Raw genomic sequence first — 24,752 nt, forward strand, 5'->3', positions numbered from 1 at the left:
TATCATAAGTAATGACAAAGTTACTGGTATGGGCCCAAAGCAAAAAAATATCAAAATCACTCTGGTCTATAGGAGATGTACAGGTATGAGAGCTGAGGTGGTTAAACCTGGATTGTTCCTCATCATGTGGATGAATGGTTGACGTGAAGCTCCTCCATCATTCTTCACCCTTAGCTGCTCCTACTGTTCTCACCTTGAAAAATTAATGCCTATTTGTTTGTTTTTTTATGAGGCTTTCTTAAAACCTACCGTAGATGCATGGAAAGTAAAGCTGAATAACATTTCCTGGTCATTCTACATATAATTATTTTCTTCCTCAATAGTGGTGCAGATGGGAGAAGAATATTACTTCTCTAAAGACTACACTAAGGCCTTGAAGTAAGTTTCTCTATTCTTTTTTTTTTTTTTTTTTTTTAAATACCCGCTATGGCATACAGAACACCATATTCTTGTTCTGTCATAAATAAGAAAAACATTGATTGTTTCTGTATATTATTTTCTCACAGCATGTTGGGAAATGTTGGTCTGTATATCATAGATTAATTTTTGCATTTGTGTCCAAATAAAATGTGCTTTCTATACTTTGTTGTGCACACTCTAATCTCTGCTATTTTGTTTTCATAAGGTTGTTGGACTATGTCATGTGTGATTATCGCAGTGAGAGATGGTGGACGCTACTGACTTCTATATTGACCACAGCACTAAAATGTGCTTATCTTATGGCACAACTAAAAGACTATATCACCTATTCACTGGAGCTGCTTGGAAGAGGTACTTTGTTTTGCCTTGCTTTAGGCTGGGTTCACATTAATTCAAATTGGATGCGGGTTTCCCACAATCAATGCGTATGACAGGAGAGTGTCACCGGTTCACACATCTCTAGAGGCGGGCTGTGGAGTGCACTGGAAAAGGGTCCTTTGCGTCTTTGGCTCTGAATCGGGTGCAAATTCAGGCAGAAATTCGGACCTGATTCGCACCTAAATTGGTGTACAGGCATACACCGGACCCCTGCTGTAAGCCACAGCCGCAGCTAGTGTGATCCCAGCCTCGGTCAGAATTGTCAGGGGCAATTTAAATATAAAGCGGATTTTTGTCAGGACCATCTCTTGAAGCCAAATTAAGTGAATGCCTGTGTCACTTAGGAATCCTCATTGTGGTATCTCCCTAATGCCAGGAACTAAAACTTCTCACTCAAGTTAGGGAAAAATAAAATATGCAGTACATCTCTGCAATTCATGTCCACATATTTTAAACCCTTTAAAGACGCTGCAAGTACAAAAAATGAACGTAAACTGGCAGAAAAGTTGTGTGCTGAAAGCACACAGCATTTGTGTCGATCGAGTGGTATCAGCCAGGGCTGCCATCAGGAATTATGGGGCCCCTTACACAGCTTCAGTCATGGGCCCCCTAGAGCAGAGAACTGGGGGGGGGGGTGCTGCCATCTGAAATTGAGAAGCGGGAGGGGTGGGGCTGCCGCGAATTGAGAAGCGGAGGGGGGCCCTTTACAAATATTTTTTTTTTTTTTATAAAAATAAATTACAAAAAAGGGGGGTTGCCATCCGGGACCTCTGGGCCCTTTAATAAAAAAAATAATAAAAAATAAGATAAATAAATAAACATTTATAAAAAAAAAAAAAAAAAAAAGGGGGGTTGCCATCCAGGGCCCTGGGGATCTCTGGGCCCTTTAATAAAAAAAAAATATATATATATATATATATATATATATATATATATATATATATATATATATATATATATATATATATATATATATATATATATATATATATATATGAAATACAAAAATATATAAAAATGTATTTATTTTTTTATAAAAAAAAGGGGTGTTTTCTTCCCGGGCCCTGGGGATCTCCGGGCCCCTGTCCCTTTTAATTAAAAAAATATATATTTTTTATAAAAAAAAAAAAAAAAAAAAAAAGGGTGGTTGCCATCCGGGGCCCTGGGGGCCTTCGGACCCCTGGGGACCTCCGGACCTCTAAAAAAAAAAAAAAAATGGCCCTTTAATAAAAAATAAAATAAAAATATATTAAAAAAAATATATATATATTTTTTTATAAAAAATAAATAAAAAAAAAGGGGAGTTGCCATCTGGGGCCCTGTGGGCCCCTGGGGACCTCCGGACCCCTAAAAAAAAAATATATATATATATATATATATATATAATCTTCTTTTTTTTTTTTTTTTTTTTAAAGGGGGTTGCCATCCGGGCCCCTGCTGGCTGGGGCCCGCTACAACAGGGCCAGTTGTACTGGCTTATCAGCGGCCCTGATGTCAGCCCTTCCATTTTGTTTTACTAAAGTACGCAATCGCTTCCTCACTCAATAAAGGCTAAATGTGCAGTAGTGTGTTTGTTTTTTGTTTTTTTTATACACTTGTCAAAGCGATATAACAAAATGCTTTCAGTGTATTAAACCGACTAAAAGGGAGCAAATAAAAGACATACAATGTTAAGGTTTACATATACTTTAGAGCCGCATGCACAGCACAAACAACAAAGCTATAACAGGGTAGTTAACAGGGCTTGCAGTACTTCTTCTTTTTTTTATTTTTTACAGAATATAATAAAACTGTTAGTGAAATGGGTGTTGGCAATTTTCACTTAACCACTTAAAGCGGAGTTCCACCCTGAAATTTTTTTTTCCACCAAAAACAGCTTACCTTAAATAGCTGTTGCTATGCAGAAGTGCCGAATCTGCCTCTTCATCTTCCGCGGTAGATTCTCTTCCTCGGTTTCTTCTTGTGAATGGGGCGCGCTGCATTCTGGGAACTGTGTGTATCCCAGAAAGCAGCCGGCCCATTCACAAAGCGCTGCTCGCGCATGCGCAATAGGAAACGGGCAGTGAAGCCGCACAGCTTCACTGTCTTTTTCCTTTGCTGTGGATGGCAGCGCCTGGAGCTGCCAGGATAGAGGATCGGCCTCGGCGGGGGCCGACATCGCTGGTGACTAGGACGGGTAAGTGTCCTTATTAAAAGTCAGCAGCTACAGTGTTAGTAGCTTTTGACTTTTACATTTTTTTTTTTTTTTTTTGAACGGACCTCCGCTTTAAGGACCTTGGCTGTTTTTCAGATTTGGCGTTTACAAGACTAAAACATTTTTTTTTTTTTTTTTTAAACACCCTAGAGAATAAAATGGCGGTCATTGCAATATTTTTTGTCACACCGTATTTACGCAGAGGTCTTACAAGCGCACTTTTAATGGAAAAAAATCTCTTTTTTTAATTAAAAAATAAGACCACAGTAAAGTTAGCCTAATTTCTTTATATATTGTAAAAGATAATGTTACGCCGAGTAAAATGATACCCAACATGTCACGCTTCAAAATTGCGCCCGCTCGTGGAATGACGTCAAACTTTTACCCTTAAAAATCTCCACGTCTCTCGACGTTTAAAAAAATTCTATAGGTTGCATCTTTTGAGCTACAGAGGAGGTCTAGGGCTAGAATTATTGCTCTCGCTCTACCAATCGCGGTGATATATCACTTGTGTGGTTTGAACACAGTTTTTATATGCGGCGCTACTCACGTATGCGTTCGCTTCTGCGCACGAGCTCGTCGGGACGGGGCGCTTTAAAACATTTTTTTCTTATTTATTTTATTTTATTGTTATTAAAAATGGATCACTTTTATTCCTATTGCAAGGAATGTAAACATCCCTTGTAATCGAAAAAAGCATGACAGGTCCTCTTAAATACGAGATCTGGGGTCATATTTAGACTTGGATGCAAAAAACTAAAAAAAATGTGTCATTTGAAATGACAACAAGAAAATATTGCTTTAAGAAGCATAGGCGGAAGTGACGTTTTGACCTCACTTCTGCCCTGCTATGGGGATGGGTCGGGGCCGTCTTGCCCTCACTCGTATTTCAGCCAAGCAGGAGACAGCACCCGGACGGCTCCGGTAAGCGGCGGAGGGCGTGGGAGAGCGGCGGAAGGGGGGGGCCCATCTCCCGCCGCCGATAACTGTGATCTTGTGGCGAATTCGCCACGGAGACCACCGTTATTGTTTACAGGACCGCTCGCAGGAAAGATGGATATCTCGGTTGTGCCAGCAGCTGCTGCCGTTACCGAGATATCCATCTTTAAAGACAGGACGTATATAGTCGTGAGCAGGTCTTTAAGTGGTTAAAGTACACCGATGGCATAAAAAGCTGTGATCACTTTAATCATCCAAAAGTTTTATTTTTTTTTCATTTACCTTGTACATTACAGGTATACATTATTTACTATGATTTCCCATGAGCAGGTTCTATTCCTTTAGTAAATCAACCTCAATATGTCTTCCATTGCAAGGCTGACCGTTATAAGCATGACAAAGCACAGACAAAGGCATGGTGGGCACTAGTTTGACACTCCTGCTCTACAGCCATTCAAAGTACAGAATTTACACAGCATTTCTGCTCTTCAGAAAGCAGGGGGCAGGGAACTGAAATTACACTCTGCAGAACTCAGAAGAGCTCTGAAAGCTGTTTAGAGGGAAGGGGCACACCCTTCACACAGGAACAGAGCTGAGGCTGTCAATCGCAGGTTGTGTGCCCTCTCCTGTCACCTATTGCCTCTTGGTGCCAGGAAAACTTGTCAGAAGTGACTCTTGCAGAGAAACAAGAAAGCAGACCGAAAATTCATAGTGCTCTGGATTGAGACAAGTACACACTAAAGAGGGATATGCTTTGTTCATATTTCATGTCAGAGCTGTACAACCACTTTAACTGAGAAATAAAATGACTGTATGTACAAATACACTTTACCAGACTTTATAATTGAGTCTCACTTCTGCAAACAGCTTCAACACTGAAAGATGATCAGAAGTCCAGGATTGAGAAGAACCTGATTAATGTGTTAATGGTAAGTTTACCACCAGAAATAAGTGGAGAATGTTTCTTGATATAGCCAAGTAATGCGCCTTACTATGTAATCTCCTTGCTTTGCAGAACGAGAGTCCTGAGCCAGAGCCAGATTGTGATGCCTCCATGGTAAAAACTGCACAACGACTTTGGACAGACAGAGTTTCTCTAGCGGGTAGCAATGTGTTTACCATTGAGGTTCAGGACTTTGTGCCATTTGGTATGTATCACCTGTTAAACCACATTGCTTTCCAGTATATATATATTTTTTTTATTTACCACTCTGTTTCAGGCATCTCCAATAACCAGTATATTGTGTTGATACAGAGAATGTTTATTTTTATTTTACAGTGTTGCCCTAAAATGGAAAAAGTATACACATAAATGTTCCCCCCATCTTGATCGCTGCATTTTATTAGAAAACCTTCTTTGTGGGGGGGTTTTTTTTCAGAGGCAACAGGGATGCTTTAAGCTCTAGACTTGTCTAAAATAGTGCATAGTAGTAAGGAGTTCAATTTTTTTTTGAAAATGTTGTCTAGTGAGTATAATGGGCTCTGAGTCTGGAGATGGCAGGCACAAAATGCCCCAATCGCCAGTTTGTGAATGGCATGATGGTTGGTTTTTACAGATTGGTATGTAATCCAGAATAATTATCTAATTTATTAAAGGTTTCGTAGGATTATGGAGCAAACCTATCTTTTAGCCAAGCATACCTTACCATATGAAGTCCTAATTCATTGTATATTCTAAAGTGGTATCAGTTTCTGCACATTTCCTGTAGATTTTTAATAAACCTGCCATTTGTGGATCTCTAATACCATGTGTCTGCTCCTTTCTAGTGCAATGCAAGGCCAAGTTCCTGGCCCCAAGTTTTCATGTTGATGCTCCGGTGGAGCTGTATGTTTATCTGAAAACAGATTGTCCACATCCAATCCGATTCTCCAAGCTCTGTGTTGGGTTTAGTAACCAGGTAATGTACACCAGAGTTCTCTTTCTCATGCTTCCTTTGTGCAGTGGGTAGTACTTTGGAAAAAACATCAGGGAATTACTAAATATTGTGAAACATGGAGCTTCTCAAGGTTTGAGGTTCACTCTCAAGTCCCTATTGCGAGAGAACCTAAAATATTCTCTCAATAGGGACTTGACTCAGCCCAGCCCACTCATCATCCCCCCAATACTAAAAGAGGGTGATTGAATAAACTAACTCCAGTGATTTGGGGGCATAGCCATGGGGACACATCTTGGATCTAAAATTAGAGTCACTAATGGCAGTGTATGGCAAGGGCAGACTTTAGTTATAGAGTTAACAATGGCTGACAGATTTGCTTTAAAGTTAATTTACCAATTTATTACACTGGCATTTTGATACGGACTCCAGCACAGCAACTAACAGTGCCTCAGTGAGTGGGTGTAGCTCTGGCATTCGTTGAATAATGATGTTGACAGGGCTGGGGGACTTTGTGTAAGGGGGTGGCAGGGCTTGGGGTAGTGGTGGTCAGCATCACCGAAGGTCCACCCCTACATTTCAGTTTGCTACAGGTCACAACTCTTACATCCCCTTTTACAAATTGATGCTTCCACATTTTTGCTTTCTACAGCCCCTGAAAAATAACATGCACCACAGTTGATATTTTGTCTTAAAGCGAATTTCCACCAATATAAAAGTCAGCAGCTACAAAACGTGTAGCTGCTGATTTTTAATAATCGGACACTTGCCTGTCCCAGGTTCCAGCGATGTGGCGTACGAAACACACGCTTGTCTCCCCCCTCCTCTCTGCGGCACCGGCATCGTGACTGTGGGCGCCCAGCTGTGGCTTTACAGCCAGCCAGGCACGCACTGCGCATGCGCGAGCCGCGTTGTGATTGACCGTGCAATCATCTGGGGCCTGTGACGTGTCCCAGATGATTGGTAAGAGGGAGGAAGAGGGGAACTTCCACTTCCGCAGTGCCTCGGGAGCAATGTGGCATTTCAGGGGGTCGTCTTTCCTTAAAGTGGATGTAGGGTCCTAGAGAGGCACTGCTAATAAATCACCAGTTGATATACAAGTGAAGAATACATAATTTCCCTCCAAACACCTCCAAACTTTGCTGTTATCCTGCTAAGTCTTGCGTGTAATTTGAGAGCTGGCTAGATGGGTAATACAGTGCCTGTACGTGATGATGATTAAAATAAGAGAAGCCCAAGCTACCAATTTTTGTTTATATTTTTTAATATGTATTTTTGTATTTAATATGTTCATTATGTATATGTATTTCTGATGTTAAATTATAACAGGAATATAACCAGTTCTGTGTAGTGGAAGAGCAGTACCAATCAAGCGATATTCTGGAGCAGTCAGCACAGGGAACAATGTGTCTGGTGCCAGGAAAGACCAGAAAATTCACATTTAAATTTGTGGCCAAAACTGAAGATGTTGGAAAGAAAATGGAGGTCAGTGACAATACTTCAATTTTCATTTACGTAAACCGCAGTGTGTTTGAATTGTATGATAAGTTGTATGGATATCAGGGACCTCTTCTATATACCCGTATTACTAACATCTAATGTAGTTATAGAATATAATATCTTCTAACGCACATATTTACTAAAAAGATGAAAATTCATACACAAACTATGGATTCAGTTTCCTAATAATGGGCAGTCTTTCTCCATTGCTCTATCTTTCCATCGTTTTTGTTTTTTTCTCAAAAAATGCACCAAAAATTTTTATGTTCAAATCTGGCATAAAAAAAATATTTATTTCTTGTATAATGAAGCCATTATACTGGGGCCTACAGGTGAATTGAACACTGCTAACAAAAAAATTGTAGGCCATATACTTGGTGTTAATAAAGTTTTTTTATATATATATATATATATATATATAATTTTTTTTTTTTTTTCTTGTTTGTTATTTTAATTAAAAAAAAAATGTTATACTTGCCTGCTCTGTGCAGTGGTATTGCACAGAGTGGCCCAATCTTTCTCTTCTTGGGTTCCCCTCTTGGGTTCCTCTTCTTATGTCCACCATAGCCAGCCGCTTGTTATGAGGAGAAGCGTGGTTGTGTGTCTGTGGAGCCACGCTCCATAGACATGCACAGCGGGTCTTAAGGCCCACCCCCAACTTCCTCTTATCTGCATTTGATTGAGAGCAGCACGAGTCAATGGTTCCTGCTGCTTCTCGAATGCTATGTGAGGAGAAATTAAGGGGAGGATAGATGCACAGTGCTGATCTATTCTCTCCTCTCTTCCCCTTCACTGTTCGTGTTGGTGACTGGTCCTAAGAAAGGTCTGGCGGTCTCGTCGGCCACCATTTCTAGGTGAATCAGGCAGGTCGTGCTCAAGGCCTATGCCCTAAAGGGACGGGCGTCTCCCTTTCAGGTTACGGCGCATTCGACCAGGGCGATTGGTGCCTCTTGGGCTTTCCGCCATCAAGCGTCTGTTTTACAGGTGTGTAAGGCAGCGACCTGGTCGTCAGTCCACACCTTCTCAAAGTTTTACAGGCGGCTGTTTAAGGTTGAAGTTCCTCCGTTGAACTCTGGTTTGTTTGGGGTGAAGTTTGGTTTGCTGTGTTCTTCCCACCCCTCAACATTTTTTGACACTGCTTGGGGACGTCCCTAAGGTCAATTGCTGCTGTGTCCGTCCAGGAACGGAAGAGAAAATAGGATTTTTATACTCACTGTAAAATCCATTTCTCTGAGTTCATGGACGGACACGGCACCCTCCCCTCCTTTTGTTTGTACTGCTTGTTTATGAACTGGGGCTGCATGATGCAGAGAGAGGGATGTACCCGGGGGACCCACCCCCTGGGAGGTGCTATACTGAGAGAAGTGTTTTTAACACTTGAAGTGCTGTTTTTTCTGCCTTTTCATCTCCTAAAAGGAAGGTAGATAGGGCTTTTTTTCAGGGGGAACTCGGTTCCACCACCTCTGGCCCAGACCCTTTGGTGCCTGCTCACTACAATCACTTGTAAACACAGAAGTCTGGTTTCTGTGTTTACAAGTGACAGCTTTGTAACCCCCTGAACTCTGCACTCTGTATGTAATGCAATTCTGGTATTTAATGCCCCTTTAAGGACCCTTCTACTGTTTGTGAAATCTGAACGGGTCGTGGTTGAGTTCCTGCACCTATTTTCTGAGAAAAAAAGCTCTGAAGGTAGATAACCCTAAGGTCAATTGCTGCTGTGTATGTCCATGAGCTCAGAGAAATGGATTTTACGGTGAGTACAAAAATCCTATTATCAATATTATTTAAAACTCTCCCTATCGAAGTCCTTTTTTTACTCAACTACATGGCCTTCTCTTACAAATTATATGGAAGATATCCAAACTCAACTTAGAATGAGGATCTTATGTAGCAAAAAATAATTTTGGAAGTGCAGACTTACCAGATTTTTTTTTTTTTACAAATCTGCACTATTTTCTCATGCTTTTATACTGGTTTTACCAGCGGAAAAAATAGTGGGTTCAGTTGGAGGTGGATGCCTCTCCTCTTTACCCTTGAGCCACATAACAGATTCCCCTTCCGTGATATTAGACTTCAAAACTTGTGGCCCCCGCTTGTCCATAATGTTCTTCGTAATGTACAGTCTCCATCCACCTCGTCCCGAACTAGCCCACTGACTCCATTAATGGATAACCTATCTTTTCCATTTGGCCTTCGAACTGAGGCATCTTTGATCTTGGACAAATCATTCTGGCCTCAGTTCAGACATGTTGTAACATGACTCTTTAATATCATTCCCATAACTACAGGAACTCCACGAGAATTCCAAAGGTCTCTGGTTTTCTTATTTTCAATTACAAAGCTACTACTGCTCCACCTCACCTAAAAGTGCCCTATACCGACCTATTTTATTTATTTTATCATTTGAGCAGCTCTTTGCCACCTAAGCAAACCATTTCTGCGCTGTACTGTTTAATTTCTCTACATTTATCCTCTGGTCTCCCCCCATAGACCGACAAATTGACGGCCATGTTGGGTCACCTGATTTCTGCTGAGTGGGGGCGAATTTTCATTAATATTCCTAAATTGTCAATGTCTTGAGCCACTCTGGAGCGTAACTTCAAACTACATTCCTGTTGATACCGTACTCCTAGAGTATGCTCAATATATCCGTCTCGCTCAAACACGTGATGGTGCAGCTATGATTCACTCCTCACCTTTCTTGGTAATTTGGTGGGCTTGACCCTCTTCTTCATAAGCATTCGCAACCGTTGTATAATAGATTTTCTCAAGAATCTGTATCCAATACCTCTGAAATTACTCTTCTTACTTTACTGCCTCAATCATTAATGCAAGCCAAAAGTTAATGGCTACTATTTTTTGTATTTGCAGTAAGACATCATGCATTAGAAATCCAGCACTGTCTTCTTCTTTCTGGATTGGCTGGAGAATCTTAATGATATTTTGCATATGAAAGAATTGGTGGTGGATGATAAACACTTATGATAAATTCAAACAGATCTGGCTTGCCTGGATAATTTTTAAGAGTTCTCCTAAACTACAGGAATTTATGGATGCCCTTTGCTTAGACGTTTTTGATTCTTCATTCTTTTAACTACCAGTTTTGTTTCTTCCCTAGCTTTACAGCACCTTCTCTTGTTTTTAGTTTTCTTTTCATACAGTCGTGTTCTCAAGTGGGTTTCATGATCAGTCCTGAAGTCTTGCCTTCTAATTTATATTTCTGATCCCTTGACCTTTTTCTTCACCGCTCTTCTTTTCTGATTTTAATGGTTCTCTCTATTCTGTTTGTTTTGTGTTTTTTCTATATTTTTCTCTTTCCCTATTCCTATCACAGTTTTTAGAGAATACACCTAACCCAGGATTGGTCTTGTGCGATATTATTTTTCTTCTATTCTCTTTATTGAGTTATATACTCTCCAGTAAGAAGCCTGTATGATATGTAAAGTTTTCTTTTGTGTCCTATAATGGACATCTTCTGATACAAGCTATATATTATTCCTAATTTTATTGTCTGACTTCTTCAAACTTGTACTCTCGTTTACTTAATAAAAATATATGTGAACAAAAAAATTGTATGCAAGCCTAGGGCATAATCCCTTCTGCCATAGGTGTGCGCAGCCTATTGCATTAGGGTGTGCACCTCAAAGCCCAAACACACAAATTACCGATCACTCATGATGTTCATTCAGAAAAGGAAGGAGCCGGTAAATCACATTTACCGGCCCATTCCTCACTCCTAAAACATCCCAGCAGCATGCCTTCTGCTACCAGCACACCTAGGTCCCAGTGTACTAGGAGGATAGACATGTTTTATTCAGCTTTGCTGTTGTAAAGATTAAAATATATTTTGAAGGTAGAAGGTTTTTCATTTAATGCATTCTCTGCATTAAGGTAAAAAAGCAAAAAAAAAAATCTTCTGTGTGCAGTTCCCCCTTATACTTGCCTGAGCCCAGTCTCAATCCAGGTAGCAAGTGGCTTGCTATGGGGGCTTTCTGTTCATAATCATTGCAAAAAAAAAACAGGTAAGTATTTGTAAAAAAATTACAATCACTTTAACCAGTGATTTTTCTGGCAATATTCTCTTCATGTTTTCTTCAGTCAAGACTCTTCTCTGCCTTGCTGATTGAGGTTTCTACCCTGCCTTACAGCTATTGGTATGGTCGTGCTTGTGCCTTCTAGACTGTACTCTTCAGGCTCTGCTGGACTGCTCATTGCAGGGCTTTCCAGGTCCAGAGCCACTTATATTGCCTCTGGACTTCCCTGTCTCTGAAGACTCACCTAGTGAGTAGGCCAGTCAAGCTGAGCACCAGGATCTCGCTCATTTTCATTGGCCTTTTGGTGCTATTATGCCCTATTTCCCACTGGCTTTGTCATGGGAGGAATTAATGCTGTAGTGCAGAATGCTGATATCATCATTGGTTGGGTGTAATGTTGCCCATGCACTCTGCTCTCTTTCCCACTATACAGCTTTGAGAAAACATATCACAGTGGATTCTCCTGTTGCAGGGAGTCGTATGAAACCTCAATCTTCAATCTGTCCTTGGCAAAACTTTACATTCTTGCCTTGTCATCTGTGTACACTCCAGGTGTAACCAATTGGAGGCAGGCTTCCTCAGCCGACAACATCTGGGCCTAGAAGAGTGATCTCTACACCTGGGGATCACAAGAGGGGGACCCTGAATGTGGGCCTCCAGGTTCAAAAACAAACTGGATCGGTTGGGATCGGGTACTAGGATCCAATGACAAAAGCAGTGGATATTCTGGTGGCTTTGTGGGATCAATTCACCATGATCTGTGCTTTTTCTTCCCCTAAAATCTTTTCCTAACCTGCACTGCAGAATCAAGATGGAGGATGTTTTGGTGACCCATGTGGGAAGATCTGCTGTCCCAACCCCCAATTTGCCATTTTGCTTATTGGTCTCTGGATTTAACTGCATGGCTGTTGAAGCCCAGGTTCAAAGAGACATGGACTACTCAAAGTTTGTTATTATTTTTATTTTTTTTAAAAGTAAGTTTGTTATTCTTTTGATGCTTTACGCTAAAAAGTCAATTTACCACAATTGTGCCAAATCAAAGCTGCAGCATTTTACAACTCTGATTTAAACAAAGTAGACTTTCTGACTTATAATATTCTCGTTTGTTTTCTGGATGGCATTAGTAATCCATTCATTCATTGATATCTCTACCTGGAGTTATAAGTTATTCTTAAACCATCTCATGAATATTTGATATCTTTTTGTTGAGATGTTAATATTTTGATGTTTTGTCAGATTACATCAGTGGATCTAATCCTGGGGAGTGAAACCGGTCGTTGTGTGATTCTAAACTGGCGAGGGGGTGGAGGAGATGCAGCCTCGGCTCAAGAGGCAGTGCAGGCGTCACGCTCTTTTAAGCGAAGACCAAAACTACCAGAAACTGAAGTACATTGGGATAGTATCACAATCCAAGCAAGCACCATGTGAGGAAAACTTAAGTGAAGCATATATCTGTTCTACAATTTAATGTTACATCTAACAGTATCTGACCATCTGTTTTTTATTTATTTTTTGTTTCTAGGATTATTTCTAGAACACCTAAGTTGTCTGTCTTGTTACGTCATGAGCCGCCTGCGCTAAATAATGAAATTTACTGCCTGATGATAACAATACAATCTCACGAGGAGACAGTCATCAAGGATGTAAAGCTGACTGCAGGACTTAAACCAGGTGTGGTCTGTTTTTTAAAGTACTTCAAGATAAAAAAAGCAGTTAGTACCTATGCTGTGGATATGAAAACATTGGTAGTGGTTAAGTAGTGTAGAAAACAACTGTGAGAAGGGCCCACTGGACTCTATCTAGGAAAATGCTGTGTGTTGTCGGCCCACAATTGGTAATTGAGTGCATTTGGAAGATCAGTGTTTTTTTCTTTCCGTTTTTGAAGTGTCTTTAAAGGAATTAAACATTGGAAAATGTGGAGTATAAATAAATGTTTACTTAAAGGGGTGTTCCAGTCATTTTTTATGTTTATTAAAAGTCAGCAGCTACAAAAAGTGTAGCTGCTGGCTTTTAATAAACATACACTCACCTGCTCCACGTTCCAGCGACACGCCGGCCGGGGCTTCGCTCTTCTCCCCCCCTCTCTGGCCGGCGTCTTTATTCCAAGACAGGAAGTCCCACTCCTCCGGAAGCCCCCACTCCCCCCCCAAAAAAATTACATGGCAAATGTGGCGTGTAAGGGGGCGAGGAGTGGATTAATCGGGGAGTGGATTAACCACTTCCCGCCCGGCCTATGGCCGATTTACGTCCGGGAAGTAGTTATGAAATCCTGACAGGACGTTCTAGAACGTCCTGCAGGATTTCATGCCGCGCGCGCCCGTGGGGGCGCGCATCGCGGCGATCGGTGATGCGGGGTGTCAGTCTGACACCCTGCATCTCCGATCTCGGTAAAGAGCCTCCGGCGGAGACTCTTTACCACGTGATCAGCCGTGTCCAACCACGGCTGATCACGATGTAAACAGGAAGAGCCGCCGATGGCTCTTCCTCACTCGCGTCTGACAGACGCGAGTAGAGGATAGCCGATCGGCGGCTCTCCTGACAGGGGGGGTTCGCGCTGATTGTTTATCAGCGCAGCCCCCCCTCGGATCGCCACACTGGACCACCAGGGATGCCCACCCTGGAGCACCAGGGTGGGCAAAAAAAAAAAAAAGCCAGAAAAAAAAAAAAAGTTAAAAAATAAATAAAAAAAAAAACATGAAGAAAAAAGATGCCAGTCAGTGCCCACAAATGGGCACTGACTGGCAACAATCAGTGCTGCCACCCCAGTGTCCATCAGCGCCACCCCAGTGTCCATCAGCGCCACCCCAGTGTCCATCAGCGCCACCCCAGTGTCCATCAGTGCCACCCCACAGTGCCCATCCATGCCCAGTGCCCACCTAGCAGTGCCCATCTGTGCCACCCATAAGTATCCATCAGTGCCGCCCATGAGTGCCCATCTGTGCCGCCTATGAGTGCCCAGTGCCGCCTATGTGTGCCCATCAGTGCCGCCTATGTGTGCCCATCAGTGCCGCCTATGTGTGCCCATCAGTGCCGCCTATGTGTGCCCATCAGTGCCGCCTATGTGTGCCCATCAGTGCCGCCTATGTGTGCCCATCAGTGTCGCATACCAGCGCCGCCAATCAGTGCCACCTCATCTGTGCCCGTCAGTACTACCTCATCGATGTCCATCAGTGCCATCTCATCGGTGCCCATTAGTGCCGCCATATCAGTGCCCGTAATTGAAAGAGAAAACTTATTTACAAAAAAATTAACAGAAAAAAATAAAAACGTAATTTTTTTTCCAAATTTTCAGCCTTTTTTTAGTTGTTGCGCAAAAAAAAAAAATCGCAGAGGTGATCAAATACCACCAAAAGAAAGCTCTATTTGTGGGGAAAAAAGGACGCCAATTTTGTTTGGGTACAGTGTAGCATGACCGCGCAATTGCCATTCAAAGTGCGACAGTGCTGAAAGCTGAAAATTGGCTTGGGCGGGAAGCTGCGTAAGTACCTGGTATGGAAGTGGTTAAGCGGAAGTTCCACTTTTGGGTGGAACTCCGCTTTAATTGGCCTTGGCATATGTTTAACCTGTTACCAGGGGCCATAAAACCCCAGTTGCCTAGACAAAATGTAGCTGAATCAGTATGTATCAGTTAATTTGACATTTGTGCACTGGTTTATGAAATTCCCTGCTCAAGTATTTTTATTTTAAGCCAACTTGCAAAACAAACGCAAAATTGCATTTTTTTTTTTTTTTTTTTAACCACTTGCCGCCTGTTTTCCTGCCTGCTTAGTACTACTTCTGGATTTAGGATGCGCGCACTCCCCGCCTGGCTCCTGCTGTGATTGTACACAGCGGGAGCCTGTCAGCAAGTCCCGGCCAATGATTCATTGTCGGGACCTGTTGATTGGCTGTGTGAAATCACAGCCCAGAGCTCTTGTGTTGGTAAACAACACAGAGCTCTGTACACAGGGAGCGATCTGTCAGTTTCTTGTCCCTGCAAAGCAAAGCGATATATTCAGTTTATGGTAAAAGCAACACTGTGGCAGCCATAGTGTTACATTTATGGGCTTGGTTCACCTGAGCTGACCTTCAGCAAAGTATATATTGTGTCATAACCCAGGAAAACAATGTCTCTCACAGGGCAGGATGCCAATCTGACACAGAAGACTCTGGTTACGCTTCAGGGAGCAGAAACGTGTGATGACTCAAGCCCGGCTTTGCTCACTGACATCCCAATCGGAAACCTGCAGCCCGGAGAAAAGGTGCCACTCTGACCTTTCTAGCATCAAATATATTATGCCAGTGTGCATGCGATCTGTGCAGTCAGCTGTAATACAGGAAGACAAGCAAATATTTTCTTCTGTTTTGTATATCGGCATAAATGTAAAGGGTAAAAAGACTAGTATATAAATGGTAAAGCAAAGGTGTTTTTATTTTTTTATCTTTCTACGTTATCTGGCTGCTGTTTCTGTTCCTTAACCACTTCAGCCCCGGAAGATTTGGCTGCGCTATAACCAGGCCATTTTAGCGATACGGCACTGCGTCGCTTTAACTGATGACATCCATTTTTTTTCCCCTCTCTGCGGTTTTTATTTTTAGCACTATAAACAAAAACAACACTATATTGTACTTTTTTGCTATAATAAATATCCCCAGTTTTTTTATTTTTTTTTAAAAAGCTATTTTTTTTCCTCAGTTTAGGCTAATATGTGTTCTACATATTTTTGGTAATTAAAATCGCAATAAGCTTATATTGATTGGTTTGCGCAAAAGTATAGCTATAGATATCTATATAGATATACAAAATAGGAGATAGATTTATGGCATTTTTATTATTCTTTTGTTACTAGTAATGGTGGCGATCTGCGATTTTTTTTTTTTTTTTTTTTTCAGACTGCGACTTTATGACAGACACATCGGACACTTTTGACATATTTTTGGGACGATTGACAATTATACAGCGATCAGTGCTATAAAAATGCACTTATTACTGTGTAAATGTCACTGGTAGGGAATGGGTTAACTGTTCCCTAGTGTGTATTCTAACTGTGGGGGAGGGGACTTACTATTACTATAGGAGATGACAGATCGTGGTTTTTAGCTATTAAAAACGCAAGATCTGCCTCTCCTCACAGGACAGGGGTTTGTGTGTACACACGTGTCCCTGTTCTGCCTCTCGTGCCCGCGCGTGGCCGATGGTCATCGGCACCCCCTATTCCACTTAAAGGAGCCGATGTAAAGCTACGACGGCTCGCGGGATCGCGCCGACCTGCCACAGTATAATTATGGCGACTGATCGGCAAGCGGTTAAGCAGCCTATACGCCAAGCAAAATTTGCTCGATTTTTCCCCTATTAATACAGTCAGAATTATTATTGTTTTTTATAAGTGTTTATGTAATGAGTAAAGCCCCATACACACAGGCAAAATGTCGGGAAACCTTTTTCTGGTTGGAAAAAAAGTCGGACATTCTGCCCGTGTGTATGTATGTTGGTTTGCCTGTTCGGCAAGCTTCTGTCGGACGTGCATGCTGGAAAACCAGCAGCCAACCGACTCCCGATCAGCACTCTCAGCCAATGTCAGAGAACACTGATCGGAGTGTTCTGGCGGTGCCCCTGTCAGAACACAATTTCTTAACGGGGGAGATCGCTGAACTGGCTCCGACTAAAGCTGACCGCATTTTTTTTTTTTTCTTTTTTCTGTGCAACCCAGCGGGTAGTGTGGCTTTAAGCTCTGTTTTAGATTGATTGAAAGATTGTTAAAGAGTGTTATTTTGCAATCAGATTATAGCTACAGACACAACCAGCGTCCAAAATGTACAGCAGGCGCATAGATATGGGGGTCCAAATCTCCCAAGACCCTCGGTCCACGGCACAGTTGCGTCTCTTTAGAAAGAGATTGACAGGCAGCTGGAACAGAGGAGAAGGAAGACTCTGGGCACTTCAGCAGCTAGCTGAGTCCTGCCCAGCAGACCCATTTAAAGAGTGGACGGAAAAAGTGTGGGAACTGAAGCCTTACCCCTGACCCACAGAAACCAGAAACATATAGAGCACTGTGGGGATGGACCAGGGTTTGCAAATTCTCTGTATTTAAATGGGAAGCTTATAAATATCATGCTGAATTGTTTGCTGCCTGTTGCAGAATTACCTTGTCAATAAACATTGCCCTTCTCCCCACCAGCAAATATAGCAGCTAGGATCCACTCTCCTGGGCTGCCATATGCAGTGTCTTTACATAACAGGCTCTTCCTCCAGCACTCTGTGTCTCAGCACCGCTTAATAGAGGATTGTCAGACAAACGCTAACCTTTCCTGCTTTTCCTACAAAATAAGCCCCCTCAGTTGTTCCCCTTTTTGGTCTGATGTATAGACCTCTGTAAAACAAAATACTATATGTTTTTACTGTCAGTGTTATTTTACACAAAGAACTGAAACCCACCTTTTGCGATCAAATACATTGAGGCAACGCATGTTACCACGACGCACGTTGACATGCATTATGTGCATTAGCATGTTCCAGTGACACTCATTTTGAATGGCACCCCAAGGACCTTGGTTAACACACAGGGACGAAGAGGTGCAAATGAATCCAAAACTTTTCATCCAACTTCTATAATATTGCATTTATTTTTAAAAAGCAACTATAAAGAGAATAGTGGTGGATTGTGTCATACGTTATTGTATCTGTGCGCCGGTTTAAGCCCCTCCAACTGTTAGCGCAGTTTTGATGCCCACAGTTCGTCAGAGTACACGTAGTGCACCGCCTCCTTCACTTCTTGTTGACCAAGCCTGAATCCCCCCAATCTATAGCTAGTTCTAGACATATTTCCAGAAGAGATTTGGGTTTTCATTAAAAGATTAAATAAAGAGCTTAATTCCCATAAGTTTCTGAATAGAAAACCTGGCCACCTGTCCTCATTGCTGCTTTACCATGTAAAGCATGTGGCTTGTCTGCTTTATTGCCTGCACATAGCAGTTATCACATAACATTTATAATCGCTAACATAGATGTACATCCCTGGTTTAAAACCCCTTTCACACTGGGGCCGCCCGTGCGTTGGCGCTAAAGCTATGCTCATTTTAGTGGTGCTTTTCGACCACTAGCGGGGCACTTTTAACCCCTCTAGCGACCGAAGAAGAGGTTAAAACCGCTGTTTACATGGCACCAAAATCTTCCCAAAGATGCTGCTTGCAGGACTTTTTCTAACGTCCCGCAAGCACACCGCCCCAGTGTGAAAACACCTATAATTTCTAGCGCTAAACTGCCTGAGCGGGAAAAGGGGTCTAAGTGTGAAAACTTTATTACTGGAGCCAGTAATAAATTATTTAGCTAGTATGCGCGCCTTGTGCCTTATTTTGTAACTTTGTATATTCTGTTCATCATATATTATAAAAAAACATTAATACACTTACAATTATTTATAAGGTGCAGCATTTTAGTGATCCATAATGATCACTCAGATCACACAAGCTTTTTCCTGTATACCATGAGTGACGGACACAGACATCAAACTGGGCTCTATGCATAGCAACATGTCTGACTGCTTTTTCACCATTGCTGGATATTTTTTTTTTTTTTTTGTATGTGTGTTTTTTTTTTTTGTAAAATAGAAAAAAGGGGAAACAAGCCCAATCACCAAGAATCCTTGTTCTGGTCTGGTTTCAGTAGAATTTTGATTGATTGTTTTGGTTTGCTCACTTTTGCCGTTATTTGATAAGTGAGTAGTATAGACCTTTCTGCACCTTCTGATATTATTTTTGTCTTTTAATAAAGCAGTTTTGTGGTCACGGCAAACATTTTCTTATCTAACTTCGCCATTGTAATAGCAATACAAACATTCATTATTTTTGACAGTCCAATATAAGCTTACTCCTTTCCTGTTGTGAATGCTGCCTGTCTGCTGCCCATCACTTTACCCAACTTCCTGGATTCCCAGGCATGCTTTGCAACTTCTCCTCTGCTGTTTACTTTTTGTTTACATATCCCATGGTATCTTGCTGATTCCTGTACTGACGCCTCCTCCTCTCAGGAAGTCTGTAGTTCCGAAGGCAGGCTGTGTGACCCAACAGTACCTACCTACAGGGCATAGTAACTACTTGTCACAGAATTCAAGGGAGTAAATGTGTGGGAATGTTCACCAAGTTTACAAACTTCAAGATTTCTTTTTGACCGTTTCATTGAAAAATACAAACATATAGAACCTTGCACCCAAACTGCCCAGCAGAGCTTGGTGCAAAAAGTACAATAGTAGAAAAATAATTTTAAGTTTGTTTACAGTCAAGTTCAGCCATACAGGGCCTATGGTTGGAATATATATTCCACATAGAATAATAAATCACACAGAGCTCAGTTTCGGCCATATTTTTTTTTTTATTAGTTTTGCAAAGCAAATACAAATCGGAGCCTCTGGCCATACCCGGCTCAAAACAACCATAATAAAAGAAACCATATGATTACATAACATAATCAAACAAATCAGCTGCTCGGTGCTAAATACAGGATTATAAAGGAGAATAACCTACGATCCCAGTCATCTTTTAAAGTTATTGTAAAGTCTCTTTCTTAGTTATTTTTATTGGGGGGGGGGTTTATACTTGCCCGTGTCCTGCCGAGAATTGTCCCCCGGCGGATTTTGCCCGCTCTGTCCTGCGCAGGCAAAGCAAACCTCCTGCGCAGGACAATTGCCGAACCTCAACACACCTCTCAATCGCCTGGACACGGCGCATGCGCATTGAGCACAATATTGTGCCACACACTGCCGATGTTCGCTCCACTCTGCAAGGGGGGCGTGTATATTACAATTATATCATGTAAGGGGCGGATGCCACAAAGTCGCCCATCAACAGTGCAAAACCCACCCTTTTTTTCATACACCCGCCCCCTCCATCAGACGATATAATAGTAATACACATGCCACGTCAAATCGGTTTATAAAATGAAAGTTCAGGATGTTTTGGCAATGCCTCTGGTTTTCTTCTGGATAATATTGCGTTATGCCTTTGCATTTATATATGACAATGCAGTAACTTTGTTTTTCTTTACAGCTGGAAATGCCTCTATACATCCGCTGCGGTACTGTTGGCACACGAGTGTTCCTGGTTTATGTTTCCTACTTGATAGACACATCTGTAGAGGACAAGGATATCATCTGCAGATGTCACCGGGTAAGATATTCCTCCCATGTAGAACTGTCTACAGTATATAGCAACTGCTCAGAGGCCATCTGTAATTACTGACTGCTCTGCACTGGTGGCACCCTACTTGGTTTCTATAGGTCACTGCTTATTGCTTTTATTGCGTTGTTGATGTCATTTTAGCAAAGCTTCATAAAATGTTATATGACTAGTTTTAAAGCAGAACTCCATACACAACAAAAATTAATAGTTAAAGGGGTTGTAAAGGTTTTTTTTTTTCAAAATGGGTTCCTTTAAGCTAGTGCATTGTTGGTCCACTTACCTTTTCCTTCCATTTCCCTTCTAAATGTTTTTTTTCTTTGTCTGATTTTCTCACTTCCTGTTCCTCCTCAGTAAGCTTTCCACCATCATCCGAGCCGTTCTGGCTGGGGCTTAGTCAGCGTGCTTGCCCACTCCCTTGGGACTACATCCCTGCAGGGAGACGCTGTGAACGTTCACGGCGTCTCCCTAAAGGGATGTAGTCCCAAGGGAGGGGGTGAGCATGCTGACTATCCCCCAGCCACAACGGCTCGGATGATGGAGGCAAGCTTACTGAGGAGGAACAGGAAGTGAGAAAATCAGACAAAGGAAAAAAACATTTAGAAGGGAAATCAAAGGAAAAGGTAAGTGAACCAACAATGCACTAGCTTAAAGGATTCTATTTAGAAAATAAAAAAACAAACCTTTACATTCCCTTTTATGATAGGTATACAGTATGTGAACAATTCTGCATGCTAAAGGGTCTCTAATCCACAATTTACACACTGCATAACCAGTGTTTATATAAATAAAGGTCTCTGCATGGGAGATGTGCTCAGAGTTTGTGAATCGATGTAGCAAATAAGTTACATCCTTCCCTCAATGATGACTAGTTTAACCACTTGCCCACCAGGTAAATTCTGGCACTTCTCTCCTTCATGTGAAAATCACAATTTTTTTGCTAGAAAATTAATCAGAACCCCCAAACATTATATATTTTTTTTTAGCAGACATCCTAGGGAATAAAATGGCAGTCATTGCAATACTTTTTGTCACACCGTATTTGCGCAGCGGTCTTACAAGCGCACTTTTTTTGGATAAAAATCACTTTTTTGAATTAAAAAATAAGACAACAATACATTTTGCCCAATTTTTTTATATATTGTGAAAGATAATGTTACGCCGAGTAAAATGATACCCAACATGTCACGCTTAAAAATTGCGCCCGCTCGTGGCATGGCGTCAAACCTTTACCCTTAAAAATCTCGATAGGCGACGTTTAAAAAATTCTACAGGTTGCATTTTTTGAGTTGCAGAGTAGGTCTAGGGCTAGAATTATTGCTCTCACTCTAACGATCGCGACGATACCTCACTTATGTGGTTTGAATACCGTTTTCATATGCGGGCGCTACTCGCGTATGCGTTTGCTTCTGCGCGCGAGCTCGTCGGGACGGGGAGCTTTAAAAAAAATTTTTTTGGTTTTCTTATTTATTTTTATTTAGTTTTATAATTTTTTACACTGAAAAAAAAAAAAAAAAAAAAAATTGATCACTTTTATTCCTATTACAAGGAATGTAAACATCCCTTGTAATAGAAAAAAGCATGACAGGTCCTCTTAAATATGAGATCTGGGGTCAAAAAGACCTCAGATCTCATAATTAGACTTAAATGCAAAAAAAAAAAAAAAAAAAAAAAAAAATGTAATTTTTTCAAATGACAAAAAAAAAAAAATGTTTCTTTAAGAGGCTGGGCGGGACTGACGTTTTGACGTCACTTCCGCCCAGCAGAGCTAGGAGGACGGGTGAAGGAGATTTCTCCTTCAGTCCCGTCCCCGCTCAGCTGCCGGACACATCCAATCCCCTCCGCCGCTACCGACGGCTCCGGTAAGCGGCGGAGGGCGCGGGAGAGCGGCGGGAGGGGGGGGGGCCCCTCTCCCGCCACCGATAACGGCGATCTCGCGGCGAATCCGCCGCGGAGACCGCCGTTATCGTGTACACCACCGCCCCCTGAAAAGATGAATGTCTCGGTTGTGGCAGCAGCTGCTGCCGTTATCGAGATATTCAACTTTAAAAAGGACGTCTTTTTGACATGGGGCGGTGGTCAAGAGGTTAAAGGGGTTGTAAAGGATTTTTTTTTTTTTTCTCCTAAATAGCTTCCTTTACCTTAAGTGCATTCATCCTTCACTTACCTCATCCTTCCATTCTGCTTTTAAATGTCCTTATTTCTTCTGAGAAATCCTCACTTCCTGTTCTTCTGTCTGTAAAGGCTCATACACACGGTAGGACATCCAACAAAATTTCCCTTGGATTTTTGTCCTAATTGATTTGTCCGGCCACACCCATAGCATACACACAGTCAGACTTTTCTGCAAACTTTTCTAAAAGTTTCCTAACATCACGTGTTTTTTTTTTTGCTCTTTTTTGCTCTTTACCGCCACCCTTTGGTTAACTTCTGCTATTGTTTGTTGCTTTTAACGTTGGTTTTCAGCATTCGTATTTGCACTTTGTCCAAAAGTTGGTTGGATTGCTGTACACACAGTCACACAAAGCACCATCGGACTTTTGTTGCCGAAAAGTTGGTCCGTTCGCAGACCCAACTTTTTGTCGGATGAAACCAGAAAAAGTTGGTCCGATGGAGCGTACACACGGTCGGACAAATTTGAAAAGTTGCAGATTTTGAAGTTGGTTGGCCAAAAGTCCGACCGTGTGTACGGGGCTTTACTCAACACTGTAATGCAAGGCTTTCTCCCTGGTGTGGAGAAAGCCTCTTGAGGGGGGAGGGCGCGAGCAGGAGTGTCAGTCAGTCAGTCAGTGCCACTAACACACAGCTCCTTTCTCCTGTCTTCCTGTCTTGACTTGCCTGCTCGCCCCCTCCCCCCTCAAGAGGCTAAGTCAGGACACTCTCTCTACTTTGCAGATAGAGAAAGGAGCTGTGTGTTAGTGGGCGTCCTGACACTCCTGCTTGCCCCCTCAAGAGGCTTTCTCCACACCAGGAAGAAAGCCTTGCATTACTGTGTGGAGTTACAGACAGAAGATCAGGAAGTGAGGATTTCTCAGAAGAAATAAGGACATTTAAAAGCAAAATGGAAGGATGAGGTAAGTGAAGGAGGACTGCACTAAGGTAAAGGAAGCTATTCAGGGAAAAATTTTTTTTCCTTTACAACCCCTTTAACAAGCACAGGTGATGGAAGGGATATGCCTGTTGAGACTTCAGAAAATGTTGTTAAAGTGGTTGTTAACCCTCACATATACCCAGTATATGCAAGTGACTTGCCTTAGGTGATACTCAGAGATTAAACAAATCCCCCTACATAAATTGTACCGGTTTATCTACAGTTCTTTTTTTTCCTCTACATCAGTTCAAAGTCCAGAAATTATATGCCAACGCTTTCAAAAAGTGGGACGGCGCTGAAGTTACAATCTGCAGAGTTCAGTGAGAAGAGCTCTAAGAGCTAATTGGAGGGGACCCTTCACACAGAAAAAGAGCTCAGGCTGTCTATCATAGGCTGTGTGCTGGAGGACCCTCCCGTCACATTTTTTTACCTCTTGGTGTCAGAAGTGACTCATGCAGATGGCAGAAGAACAAGACAGCAGCCAGAAATGAAACGTAGTGCTGTAGATTGATACATGTACACACTATAGAGGGATTTGCTTTGTTCATGCCAGAAGTTTACAACCACTTTAAAAGGCAGATTCCGATGCAGTCTCTTACAGAATGTGCCTTGGAGCAGCACATAAACACTTGTGAAAAGAAAAATAGGTATATTTGTTGTTGATGTGATTTGCAAAGGGAGAAATTACAATTTAAAGCGGTGGTTCACCCTTAGAGGGCATTTTTTAGGCTTAGATTCCTGCTCGTTTTTACTAGGGGAATCGGCTATTTGTTTTAAAATATGAGCATTACTTACCTGTTTACGAGATGCATCCTCTCCGTCGCTTCCGGGTATGGGCTGCGGGAATGGGCGTTCCTTCTTGATTGACAGTCTTCCGAGAGGCTTCCGACGGTCGCATCCATCGCGTCACGATTTTCCGAAAGAAGCCGAACGTCGGTGCGCAGGCGCAGTATAGAGCCGCACCGACGTTCGGCTTCTTTCGGCTACGAGTGACGCGATGGATGCGACCGTCGGAAGCCTCTCGGAAGACTGTCACTCAAGAAGGAACGCCCAGTCCCGAAGACCATACCCGGAAGCGACGGAAGAAGATGCAGCTCGAAAACGGGTAAGTACGGATCATATTTTAATACAAATAGCCGATTCCCCTAGACAAGACGAGCAGGAAGCTAAGG

General features: G+C 42.1%; 1 protein-coding gene across 2 annotated transcripts in view; it reads left to right on the forward strand.

The window, feature by feature from the left end:
* TRAPPC11 (trafficking protein particle complex subunit 11) overlaps positions 1-24,752 on the forward strand; it is a 70,519-nt gene that overhangs the window by 27,411 nt on the left and 18,356 nt on the right. For both annotated transcript variants that reach the window (XM_040333974.1, XM_040333975.1), the window contains exons 14-23: positions 324-378; positions 626-771; positions 4,799-4,860; positions 4,947-5,079; positions 5,699-5,829; positions 7,135-7,290; positions 12,576-12,763; positions 12,862-13,010; positions 15,459-15,580; positions 20,361-20,480. In XM_040333974.1, coding sequence (XP_040189908.1) covers positions 324-378; positions 626-771; positions 4,799-4,860; positions 4,947-5,079; positions 5,699-5,829; positions 7,135-7,290; positions 12,576-12,763; positions 12,862-13,010; positions 15,459-15,580; positions 20,361-20,480 — 1,262 coding nt within the window. The remainder of the gene's footprint in view (positions 1-323; positions 379-625; positions 772-4,798; positions 4,861-4,946; positions 5,080-5,698; positions 5,830-7,134; positions 7,291-12,575; positions 12,764-12,861; positions 13,011-15,458; positions 15,581-20,360; positions 20,481-24,752) is intronic.

Source organism: Rana temporaria, chromosome 1 (genome assembly GCF_905171775.1).
Source record: "Rana temporaria chromosome 1, aRanTem1.1, whole genome shotgun sequence".
NCBI classification, from domain to species: domain Eukaryota; kingdom Metazoa; phylum Chordata; class Amphibia; order Anura; family Ranidae; genus Rana; species Rana temporaria.